Consider the following 12,179-nt stretch of genomic DNA (forward strand, 5'->3'; position numbering starts at 1 on the left):
TGAGGTGTCAGTGATGGGTGGAGTCAGTGAGGTGTCAGGGATGGGTGGAGTCAGTGAGGTGTCAGTGATGGGTGGAGTCAGTGAGGTGATGTGTCAGTGATGGGGGAGTCAGTGAGGTGAAGTGTCAGTGATGAGTGGAGTCGGTGAGGTGATGTGTCAGTGATGGGTGGAGTCAGTGAGGTGTCAGTGATGGGTGGAGTCGGTGAGGTGGTGTGTCAGTGATGGGTGGAGTCAGTGATGTGTCAGTGATGGGTGGAGTCAGTGAGGTGTCAGTGATGAGTGGAGTCGGTGAGGTGATGTGTCAGTGATGGGTGGAGTCAGTGATGTGTCAGTGATGGGTGGAGTCAGTGAGGTGTCAGTGATGGGTGGAGCCAGCGAGGTGATGTGTCAGTGATGGGTGGAGTCAGTGAGGTGATGTGTCAGTGATGGGTGGAGTCAGCGAGGTGATGTGTCAGTGATGGGTGGAGCCAGTGAGGTGATGTGTCAGTGATGGGTGGAGTCAGCGAGGTGATGTGTCAGTGATGGGTGGAGTCAGCGAGGTGATGTGTCAGTGATGGGTGGAGTCAGCGAGGTGATGTGTCAGTGATGGGTGGAGTCAGTGAGGTGATGTGTCAGTGATGGGTGGAGTCAGTGAGGTGATGTGTCAGTGATGGGTGGATTCAGTGAGGTGATGTGTCAGTGAAGGGTGGAGTCAGTGAGGTGATGTGTCAGTGATGGGTGGAGTCAGTGAGGTGATGTGTCAGTGATGGGTGGAGTCAGTGAGGTGATGTGTCAGTGATGGGTGGAGTCAGTGAGGTGATGTGTCAGTGATGGGTGGAGCCAGTGAGGTGATGTGTCAGTGATGGGTGGAGTCAGTGAGGTGATGTGTCAGTGATGGGTGGAGTCAGTGAGGTGATGTGTCAGTGATGGGTGGAGTCAGTGAGGTGATACCCCACGACAGCCTCCGTGAGTGCCAGCCGATGTGTGACAGCTGCTTCAGGACAGATTGACGTGTGAACAGGTGACAATGTGCAGGCAGCAGGAACAGACTGAGATTCGGTGTCTCACACTTTCTCTAGTTTCTCCTCTTCCTTTTGTTTCCTAATCGTTTTATTTTTATAGGCATCTCCCTTTGAACTCGGCTCTGTTTCACTGCAGGACGACGGTCTGCTCCCTGCTCTAAATGTTTTAGTTTAATCTCTTATCCTAATTAGGAAAAGGTCACGAGTCGGTAAGCAAAAGGTTTGCAGAATTTTTTCTGTCATTTCTGCCTCAGTTTTAAAAAGATTTACACAAAATAATAAAATGTGTGTTAAATATCTGTGCTGTTGCCATACAGAAGTGTGTCCAGTAACGATCCTGTGTGTGTCAGCTGGAACAATTTATAGCCAGTGTGTCACACTCAGTATTTATGAAGCACATAGTTTTCATCACCCTTAATCCACATTCTCCAGCCTTCAACACACTGATCCAGGTCTCAGTAAAGAGCTGTTTGTGATCATGTCCCTGTCACCACTGCTGCTCTCTTTTAGTACCATTGTGACGTCCACATGTCTGTTATAGAGTCATAAGTAAGTTTATACTACACTTACACTATATTTACTAGAAAGAGGAGAGATGTTTAAACACCATTAACACATAACAAATGCTTGTGCAGAAAAATCAAACACAGCAGCAGTTTGACCTGCAGGTAGGGGTCATGAAATGAGTGTGTGTTTAATAAAGTCCTTTATTAATGTAGCACCATAATCTCAATGTAGTGTTTAGGTCACATGGTCACACTGGAGATGATGATGATATGATGGACTGAGTGTGAGAACATCATCATGTTTCTATCTGTGGATGTGTGAAGATCCTGTGAGAAAAAAGCTAAAGGTTCACTTCAGTCAAGGGCAGAAGATGACAGCTGCTATGTTTCACAGCACAATATCATTACCATGGAAATGAATTCAGTGACCCAACAGTAAACTAACAACAAAATCATTACACACACTCTCACACTCCATAAGTATGTGCCCCCTGACCATCACATCCATATGTGTTTTTTTCACAAAATGTTTGCACAATCTCTCACAGTTGTACAAAACATCAGTGCTGCTGTTACAGTCTCACTTCACTGGAACTAAACCCTGCTCCATCATGGCAATGTCTCTGTGCACAAAGAAGCTCCATGAAGACATGGTGTGGATGTGAAGGTTGAAGTGAAGAACTCGAGTGTCCTGCACAGAGCTTTGACTCAACCCCACTGAACACCGACTGAACCCCAGACCACCATCACCAACATCAGAGTCTGATCTCACTAGTGCTGTTGTAGCTGAATGATCACTAATCCCCACACACACAATCCAACATCTAGTGTGTGTGTGTGTGTGTGTGTGTGTGTGTGTGTGTGTGTGTGTGTGTGTGTGAGATTTCATGGTAATGATTAGCACACGTCTGGCTGTAGTAGTAGTGTAGGTCTGAGACTAGCACACACACGTGGTCTAGCACACACACATGGGTATGATGGTCAGGAGCACAGTGTATTTACCTTTGCCATATAAATTTCTATTAAACTGGCAGAAGAACATGTGTATTATTTTTCACATTCCACACACATTTACTCCATCTTTCCTTTCTCATTTAATAATGAAAATGAGTGAGTGATCTTTTGATACAGAGAGATCTGATTCACAAATCAAGATGGTTTATATATTAGAAAATGATAAACTAATTAAAAATTACATTAGATACAGACCAGAAATTAGAGATTAGACAGTGTGATGTGGAGAGAGAAAGAGAAAGAGAGAGAGAGAGAGAGAGAGAGAGAGAGAGAGAGAGAGAAGGTTTTACCTTAGTAAGCTGTGGAGGATGTTGCTGTGGATGAGACACAAACACATACACACTCTGTGGAGGTGCAGAAATTGTTGTGGGGAACAATGGGGGTCTTTTTATACATGCTGAGGTAACAGCAGCTACGGCACACGGCCACAGGCGGATTAACACAGCAGCCGGGACAGAAAGATGACTAGCACTGAGGATTACAGAGAGACAGCAGCACTGACCTCATTCACCAAACACAGGGATAAAACATAGGACAGTGACACAAGGACAAAAATAGAGCTGGGGTTTAAGAACAACTGTTTCCACAAACCAGGCACTGAATTACCTCCATAAAGAAAATGAAAAGACATCCAGTAATCTAACATATAAATATATACAGGAATATAGCACACGAAGAATCAGCTAAAATATGAGAAGAATATAGATTTTATTAGTTATAGTGAAATCACCTTAACTGTCTAAATGGTCTACAGAAAAGAAACTTTAAATGCAGATGCTCGGCTCTGTTATTAAACCTTTATCTGAAATGAAACACTGCTGAAATCTTCAGTTAAAGTTGTGAGTAGAGGAGAGTAAGAGTCTCTGTGTGGGAGGATCTGAGGTCCATCCCTGGGATTGTGCTCACACTCGCTCCAGACTCAATGGTTAAAGGCTCATATTCAATATCAGAAGGCTGGAGGTTTATTGTGTAACGTCGTAACCCCTGACCTCTGACCACAGCTGTGTAAAAAACTGGGATATGTGAAGAAAACTATTCTTTGTGCTTTACTGTGATACACAATTTAACTAAAGAAGTCTTTTGTAAAAAAGTAAAATAATAAAATTCCATAAGAACGGCTTTGGCAAGTTTACTCATCTAAACATGTCTCCTTATTCTAATCTCTTTATTATAATGACATAATCTAATCATTTATTTCTGGGGTGTTGAACATGGAAGAGTAATTATTAGGCAAGTGTGACAGGGTCATGTGCACTATGAGTGTGAACACGTTCTGGAATGTTCCAGCAAGGCAGCAGGAGCAGGAGATCCAGTCAGACATCCTGAGGTATATAATAAATATCTAGTGTGGATGAGTAATCATTTATAATCAAACTGTCCTGTAACACCGTCTCCCAGAAGAGAACAGGTTTATTTTCTTAAGTTAAAACAAAGTCCACTTTCTTCTCATTGATGAGGTTTTTTGCTCGTCAGGAAACTCCACATTCTCAGTTGTGCTCAGATTATATCAGCACTGCAACGTCAATGTGTAATAAACACAGTGTGTTTAAACAGTGACACCAGACAAACTCCACCCTGAACACTCATCACTAAAGTTTTGAGAAAACAGCACACTGGTAGTCAGTTGTTTGTGCTGCTGTACAACAGGGACCCAACGCTCGTCGTGAAACAATAGAGAGGACAAGCCTCGATCATTCGTTATATTAAACATTTATAATCACAATTAAACACCAAACCAAATAAATCACTGGCTACATTATAACACCTGATCATCTCCTGGTCACGAGAACCTCACTAAGATCTGTGTTTCTTAGGCTTGAGTCTCACCATCTCGTCTCAAGCACATTCTTATAGACACTATAATAATTTGTCTCCTCATGGTGTTAGTCCTGATCCTAACACCATTCACACTCAATGCTCAACACACAGGAAGAGTGACAGAGCCTTCAGGAGTATCAGGATAAACAGAGCTATTATAAGATAAGGTTTGGGATCAATCATAAAGTATCTAAAACAGCAACATCTCACTAACTCACTCCTAACCACACCTTAACCCTAGGTGTTATAACAGGTGTTATAATGTGTTATAAGTGTTGTGTTTATCATCCTGTAATGGTCCTGTTGTACAGAGGATTAAATTAATTGCAAACAGAATGTTCACTTTCATTATACAATAATTTTATTGGAAATAACTATGATGGTGGCTTTAAGAAGAGATCACTGGCATGGTCACTGTGAGGACCTGAAAAAGAAAAGAAAAACAGAAAATGATGCAAAAATATCACTGATGTTTCTAATGTGTCTCATTTTTAGACATTTCCTTAAAGGCAGGGTCCCGAATTCTGAGAAATGCTTCAGAAAACCGAGTCGGGCCGATAATAAACAAAAATCAAAACAAACGTGTAGCCAATGAGCAGAAAGGGGCGTGTCTTATCAATATGGGCAGAGTGTTCAGTGCGCATGTGTGACATTAGCAGAAAGCGGATTTAACATTGACATGGAGGATAAAAACAAAGAAAGAAAAAGAAGAAAGTCTTACGATAAGGTAAGAAGTAGGACGTGTTAATATAGGATCAGCTTTCCAGCGCTGGAGAGAACTGAAGGAGCAGGAAGTTGGTCACATATTCACAGATTGGAGTTTCCTGAGTCAATAACTCCTGAGCTAAACACTGTTACTACACAAATAACACCTCTTTTCTATCGTAGTAATGTAGAGACGCAGCTACAACCGTGTTTTGTGTAGTAACAGCGTTTAGCTCAGGAGTTATTGACTCAGGAAACTCCAATCTGTGAATATGTGACCAACTTTACTTAAGACGCCGAGGCGCTTTTTTCCTTCTCGATAGGTGAGTAACGTTGGTTTTGTTTTGTTACACAGAACTAATATATGTCTTTGTCCTTTACATGATTATGCTTGTGTGTCATTTTTACTTGTTTGTTTATCTACAATCGTATTGTTCTTCACTTCAGCTATGATAAAGACACGTTTCTTTCTGTTAGTTGCCTGGGTTACGTATGTATGTGTGGGCGGAGCTATCGATACAGGGGTGGGACCCGTTTGGGTTAGGGGCGTGTTTGTTTTGGTGATTTTATATGTCAACATTGGCTTTCAAAAATGTGTGTGTTTGTGTGTGTTTTACCTGTGTGTGTTTGTGTGTATTACCTGTGTGTGTGTGTGTGTGTTACCTGTGTGTCTGTGTTGTACTGAGCTCCACTGTTCTCGTGGTTGATGAGGAAGGGGAGGAAAATGTCCAGGTGAAAAAGAGATGGACGAGTGTTTAATACCAACCGGTCCTCTCCTAAATCCAGCAGCAAAGAGCGAACAGATGACTGAGACAGACAGGAAGAGAGATAGAGACAGACAGGAAGAGAGATAGAGACAGACAGGAAGAGAGATAGAGACAGACAGGAAGTGAGATAGAGACAGACAGGAAGTGAGATCGTCAGAGGAGATAGAGACACACAGGGACAAACAGAAGTAGAGACAAGCAGACAAAAGGGGAGAGACAGAGAAAGTGAGAGAGATGCAGATTCAGACAGTGTGTGTTTAATATGTGTTCAGTATGGAGCTGCAGTCACTTACCACCCCAGGCAGCTGCACCTCTGCAATCAAGTACTCCACCTGACCAACAGGGGGCTCCACCACTAAACACACCTGAGGCCTGAGAACAAATTTCAATTTACAACAATGTCCAACAAATGTATTTTTACACACACACACACACACACACACAAACACACACTCACACACACTCACACACACACACAAACACACACTCACCTCACTGTGGACTGAATCTCACTGTACAGGAAACAACAGCAAAGTTACTCAGTGATCACAGTCATGTATAATAATTGTATAAAGTTCACAGTCCTATTAAACACACTAAACACCAGAGTGCAACAGAACACACACACAGTTACAATAATTAAATCAATAATTATCCACACACTCCACATACACACAGGTCAGTGATCAGTGAATATATTCTTAGTTAATTTTAGTTAAAAGAGAAACTCAAACTCAGACTACATTCAGACACAACAACAGGAAGAGGTAAATAAAAGAGGATAAAAGATATTAAAGAGAATTAAGGTGTTTACTGCAGGAGGTGAATATATTGTCCCTTTTAAAGTATAAAAGCAAACTACTAAAGTTGCTAAATTCTGTTGTTTTTTTCTACACACTAAAGACATTTAGGTGATGATGGAAGCAGGAGGATGAATTCAGATGTCTGACAGTTTACACAGAAATGCTGCCAATCTAACTGTGAGGAGACTGAAGGGGGAACTCCCACAAACAAATACCACCAAAGCAGGAAAAGCTTTATCTTCTGATCTCAAACCCAACTGTAGAGATCAAACACTACCGACGTGACGTTGCTGTTGCAGAAGAGTGTATAATACATGTAGAACACAGACATACTTTGACTTGATCTCCTGGATGAACGGCTTGCTTTTCTTGCGAATGTTCTGCTCCAAAAGTGAGCCCATGAACTTCCTGTTTTTCAAAATCTTTATGTCTAAAGGTGAAAAACAAGATTGTTATTCAGTAAAGCACCTTTTATACCACACTGAGATAAACACAAAGACAGGGGTGCGTTTTAGAGACAAGCTACACTAAATAAATAAAATCAGCGTTAGTGTGAGCTAGTAATAATAAACCTAGAAAGAAAGAGTGACTGATAAACCTGTTGCTTTAACTTCCCACGTGACAAAGAACCTGGAGAAATTAGTTCTTGCCTTCTGTGACCTAATGTTGGCTAACTTCTGAACCCTGTGCAGTTCTCATATCAACACCAAGTCAGTGGAGATGACGCTTCTGTCTGCTACAGAGAGCTCAGTCTCTCCTGGACAATTCAGCAGCACTGCATGGGCTCGTGTTCTTTAACTTTTCCAGTCCCACCACATCCTTCTACCTTGGGTAAAAGCTTAAGGTGATGCAGGTGAACACCACCACAACCTGAGATTACTGACTACCTGACAGTTAGACCCCAGTTTGATGGTCTGTGGGACTGTGAGAAAGCTGGTGAGAAACACAAAAGCTCCACAAGGAACAGTTCTATGCCCTTTTGTGTTCCCACTGCAGACCTCTGAACTGAAGCACACGTCATCTACAGAAACTACTCTGCTGTAGTCTGGTGTGTAACAACCTGCAGCTCAATGTGCCCAGGACTAAGGAGATTGTGCTGGAGGTCAGAAGCTCTTCACATTTCCCACATTGAGTTCCTTATAGTCATCAACTGCACTCCAACAACTTTACTTACCTTTGCAGCTACTTAACATTTTATTTAGATTTTATACTCTTCTTATTTACATAGTTTACTGCCGTATGAGTTTGTGTGTGTGCGTGAGTGTGTGTGAGACCTCGGTTCAACTGCAGCTTGTATTTATTCTCCAGACCCTCCAGTGACACTGCAATCACAAACTGCTGGAACAAGGACTCTTTCTGGAACACAAACATATACGACTATTATTATTATTAATTATTATTATTATTGTTATTATTATTATTATTATAATTATGATTATTATTATTATTGTTGTTGTTATTAATAATAATAATAATAATAATAATAATAACAATAATAATGATTATTATTATTGTTATTATTATTATTAATTATTATTGTTATTATTATTATTCATTATTATTGTTGTTGTTGTTGTAATTAACACACCTGACATTTCTGGAAGAACTCCTCATTAATGACAACATCGTAAACCGTGCAACTGTTTGAACCTTAAAAAAAAAAAAGAACACAGCACAATATTTGCTGAAATAAATGAGAAAGTTTTACTGCACCATTACACAAACAATCAGCTCCTGTATGTTAATCCTGTTTTAGTTAATACTGGTACAGTAAGATTCATCAGAATATAACATCCTCCTACCGCAGAACCACAGTGAAGCTTCTAAAGTAGATCAGAGTTAGTGTGGTGTGTGTGTGTGTGTGTGTGTGTGTGTGTGTGTGTGAGTGTATGAGTGTGAGTATTTTGTGTGTGTGTGGGTATTTTAGTGTGGTTTGTGTTTGTGTGTATGAGTGTGAGTATTTTAGTGTGAGTGTGTGTGAGTGTATGTAGGTGTGTGAGTGCGAGTAGTTGGGTGTGTGTGAGTGTTTGAGTAAGTGTGTGTGTGTGTGAGTGAGAATTTGAGTGTGGTGTGTGTGATTAAGTGTGTGTGTATGAGTATTTGAGTGAATGTGGGTGAGTATTTGAGTGAGTGTGAGTATGTGTGTGTGTGTGAGAGCATTTGAGTGTGTGTGTATGTATGAGTGTGAGTATTTGAATGTGTGTCTGTGTCCGTGTGTGTGTGTGAGTATTTGAGTGTGTGTGAGTGTGAATATTTGAATGTGTGTGCATGTTTGTGAGTATGAGTGAGCGTGAGAATAAGTGTATGTATTTGAGTGTGTGTGTGTATGTAAGAGTCTGAGAATTTGTGTGTGTGTATATATATGAGTTTAAGTATTTGAATGTGTGTGTGTGTGTGTGTGTGTGTGTAACACTCACTGTTGTCCATTTCAGCGTGAGCCTCACCAAGACTCATAGGAACCTTATATCCTGTAGGATCATCTGAGTCCAACAGATCCACCAGTGCATCATGGGAAATGGGTGGAGGGGGCGGGACATCAGCTGACTTACAGATATTCACAAACACTTTCTGCTTGTCTGGTAAAGAGAAAGTCTTTACACAAAGACCTGTGGACGAGCAGAAACACATTAAACACCTTCAGTACACAAACACAACACACACCTTAACACCTGATCTCAGCCCCACACATTTAATGTTCTTGTAAAAGGCTAATACTTTTTAAATAATTAAATAGGAAAGGCCTGGATGTGAAAATACACCTCTGAGGGACCTGTTTAATTAAAGAGGCTCGTTAAACACCTTCTGACTCAGAAACACAACATTCCTCTAAAATCTAAAAAGTAAAAAAGTACAAAACATTTAGACTTCAATTCAGAACTTAACATTGAGATTTTATCCTTTTGATACCTGAACTTAAGCTACCTATAAAGGTACAGTTAACTAACTAACTAACTAACTAACTAACTAACAACCCCCCGCCCAAAACACACACACACAAACCTGGCTGGGGCCGGATGGATTTTGAAGTCATATTGTCAGTCGGAGTTTGGCTCACAGTCTAAAAATAAAAGACACACAATTTAATAATCACATAAAATCCAACATTTCACTGATCACATTTCAGTCTCTCTCTCTCTCTCACACACACACACACACACACACACACTCGCTCTTCAGGTGAGCACTTCAGTTAAACCATCAAACATCAGACTGGAGAAAAATCTCAGTGATGATGATATGTCGTGGCTGTTCAGGTCAGTTTGAGTATTTCAGAGACTGCTGCTGATCTCTGGGATTTTCACAGAGTTCACAGAAAAAAAAACAAGTAAACAAATCCAGTGAGCGAAAGTTCTGCATGAGGACATGGTTTGTTGAAGAGAAAGTTAAGATCAGACTCTGAGCTGACAGGAAGTCTGTAGTAACTCAAATAATCACTGTAGAGTTGGTGGTGAGCAGAAAAGCATCTCAGCAGCACAACACATCAAACCTTCAGGTGGATCAGCTACAGCAGCAGAAGACCACATCAGGTTCCTCTCCTATCAGCTAAGAGCAGGACTCTGAACCTACAAGCAGTTTCCTCATGAAGATCTAACAGTCACTGAATGGGTTTGGACAGATTTTCACACCATTCTGTGTAAACTCTAGAGAAAGCTTTGGGTGAAAATCCCAGGAATTTCAGAAATAAACCTGCAGCAACAACCACACCCAGGATGAGCGTTAATAACCTGAGATCAGGGAACTTTAATGACTGTGTCAGTGTGTTATAATCTGTGATGAATGTTAATAACCACCTGCAGCATGTTATAAAGCTCCTCTTCCTCCAGTCCAGCTTGGAGCAGTGACCTGTCGGTTTCCATGGCAACGCCGGCAGAGGCACACAGCCTAGCTAGTAAAAAAGCTAGTAAAGCTAGTAACACTAGTAAAGCTAGTAAAGTTAGTAACGCTAGTAAAATAAACTTTATTTTATACACAACGATCTTAATTATAAATCCTCATCCATCTGAACACGACCACTTATCATATGGGTCCTCAGTTAGCAGCCTAGCTAATCACTTTAAATTCATTTATTTTTGGATGAAAGTGTCGCATGTTGACGGAGAACTGAGAAAGATTACAGTAAATCACCACAAACCGACTCTGTGTTGTGTTTAAACTCTCTCTCACTCCTCTGGTGCGGTGTTTACGGTGCACACTTACAAAACTAACACAACCAGACACTCAACAACAACTTCCGGTTTTCAAAATAAAAGTTTCGGGGTATCTCTCTCTCTCTCTCTCTCTCTCTCTCTCTCTCTCTCTCTCTCTCTCTCTCTCTCTCGCTACACCTTTTCCACCAGAAAGAACCTGGTGCTGGTTCAAAGTTGGTTCCACTGGCGAACCTTCTAAGAACCGGTTTGCCTTTCCATCGGTAATTTTTATTTATTTATTTATTTATTTATTTATTTATTTATTTATTTATTTATTTATGAATGCCATAAACCAACAATACAATGAGATATATTCTTTATAATACAAATACACAGCAATAACAAAGAAGAAAAGAAATAACAACAATGCCAGAGGACAAGAACAAAATGATAACAAACGAAAGGAAAATGGCGCTACCCTATACATCATATCTGCTTTATTATCAGCTCGAATTGCCTTTTTGCTTCGACAATTACACAAAACAGAACAATAAAGTTTGAAATCATTTATAAAGCAAATGTGGTTTGGAATCAGACCATTTCATGTTATGAATGTGAAATTTTCCCATTAATATTAACAATTGTATGAAATCTGCCTTCTCTTTTTCAATCCCATGATCATTAAAGTGTGTTGTTATATAGAGTCCACACAACTGCAATATTCAATTTGTTCTTAATTTAATTCTCCACCTCAATCCAAAGTATTTTTGTATGTATGCAATGGAAAAACAAATGAAAAATAGTTTCCTTTTCACCTTTAAAGAAATTACAGGAGTAATCAATATCTAATTTAAAGCGTCCCAGCACATGTTTTACTGTGTATAAAACAGACTTCTTTTAATTTATTGTTAACATATAATTTATCCACTGTTCGCCAAGCTTCACGTCACATCCCCAAACACAGAAGACCAAAAAAAATGAGCTGGAGGATAAACAATATTATTAAGTATATTTCTAATATTGTTTTTTGAGACTCTATTTTGTAAAATATTTGTATTACCAATAAATAGTTTACCTTTGATATCTGTAAAATTTAGATCTTCCTCCTGTAATGCGTTCCTCAGAAGGATCAATACTTTTTGGGGAATTGCATCCATTACAGCAAATTCTTTAGGTCTGACTGGTATTTTAAATTTATTCAAAAATTCTTTATATGTCAATAAATTTCCATCATTATTTAAAAGCTGACTAACTAATATAATATTGTTTTCAACCCAGTATTAAAAAAAGAGATTTATTTTTGTATAGGATGTCTTTATTGTTTATTGTTAATGTTTATAGGCCAGTGTCAATGCCATTAAAGCTTGTTTATGAAATTTTGCAAGCTTAACCGGTATTTTTTCGATTGAATAATTACACTTTAATAAAAATGAGATGT

General features: G+C 39.8%; 1 protein-coding gene across 2 annotated transcripts; it reads right to left on the reverse strand.

The window, feature by feature from the left end:
• Positions 1 to 4,682: 4,682 nt before the first annotated feature.
• On the reverse strand, positions 4,683 to 10,835 carry pih1d1 (PIH1 domain containing 1). 2 transcript variants are annotated; one of them, XM_060892318.1, is made up of 10 exons: positions 10,406 to 10,835; positions 9,615 to 9,672; positions 9,032 to 9,220; positions 8,203 to 8,264; positions 7,889 to 7,970; positions 6,948 to 7,044; positions 6,303 to 6,323; positions 6,105 to 6,183; positions 5,708 to 5,851; positions 4,683 to 4,763 (listed from the first exon to the last, which is right to left on the reverse strand). In XM_060892318.1, the coding sequence occupies exons 1-10, from the start codon at positions 10,469 to 10,471 to the stop codon at positions 4,728 to 4,730; spliced, it is 834 nt and encodes a 277-aa protein (XP_060748301.1). In that variant the 5' UTR covers positions 10,472 to 10,835; the 3' UTR covers positions 4,683 to 4,727. The 2 variants fall into 2 exon arrangements, with proteins under 2 accessions (XP_060748301.1, XP_060748302.1); XM_060892319.1 differs by lacking the exon at positions 6,303 to 6,323.
• Positions 10,836 to 12,179: the final 1,344 nt, after the last annotated feature.

The sequence above is a fragment of the Tachysurus vachellii genome, chromosome 18 (assembly GCF_030014155.1).
Source record: "Tachysurus vachellii isolate PV-2020 chromosome 18, HZAU_Pvac_v1, whole genome shotgun sequence".
In the NCBI taxonomy this organism is placed as follows: Eukaryota; Metazoa; Chordata; class Actinopteri; order Siluriformes; family Bagridae; genus Tachysurus; species Tachysurus vachellii.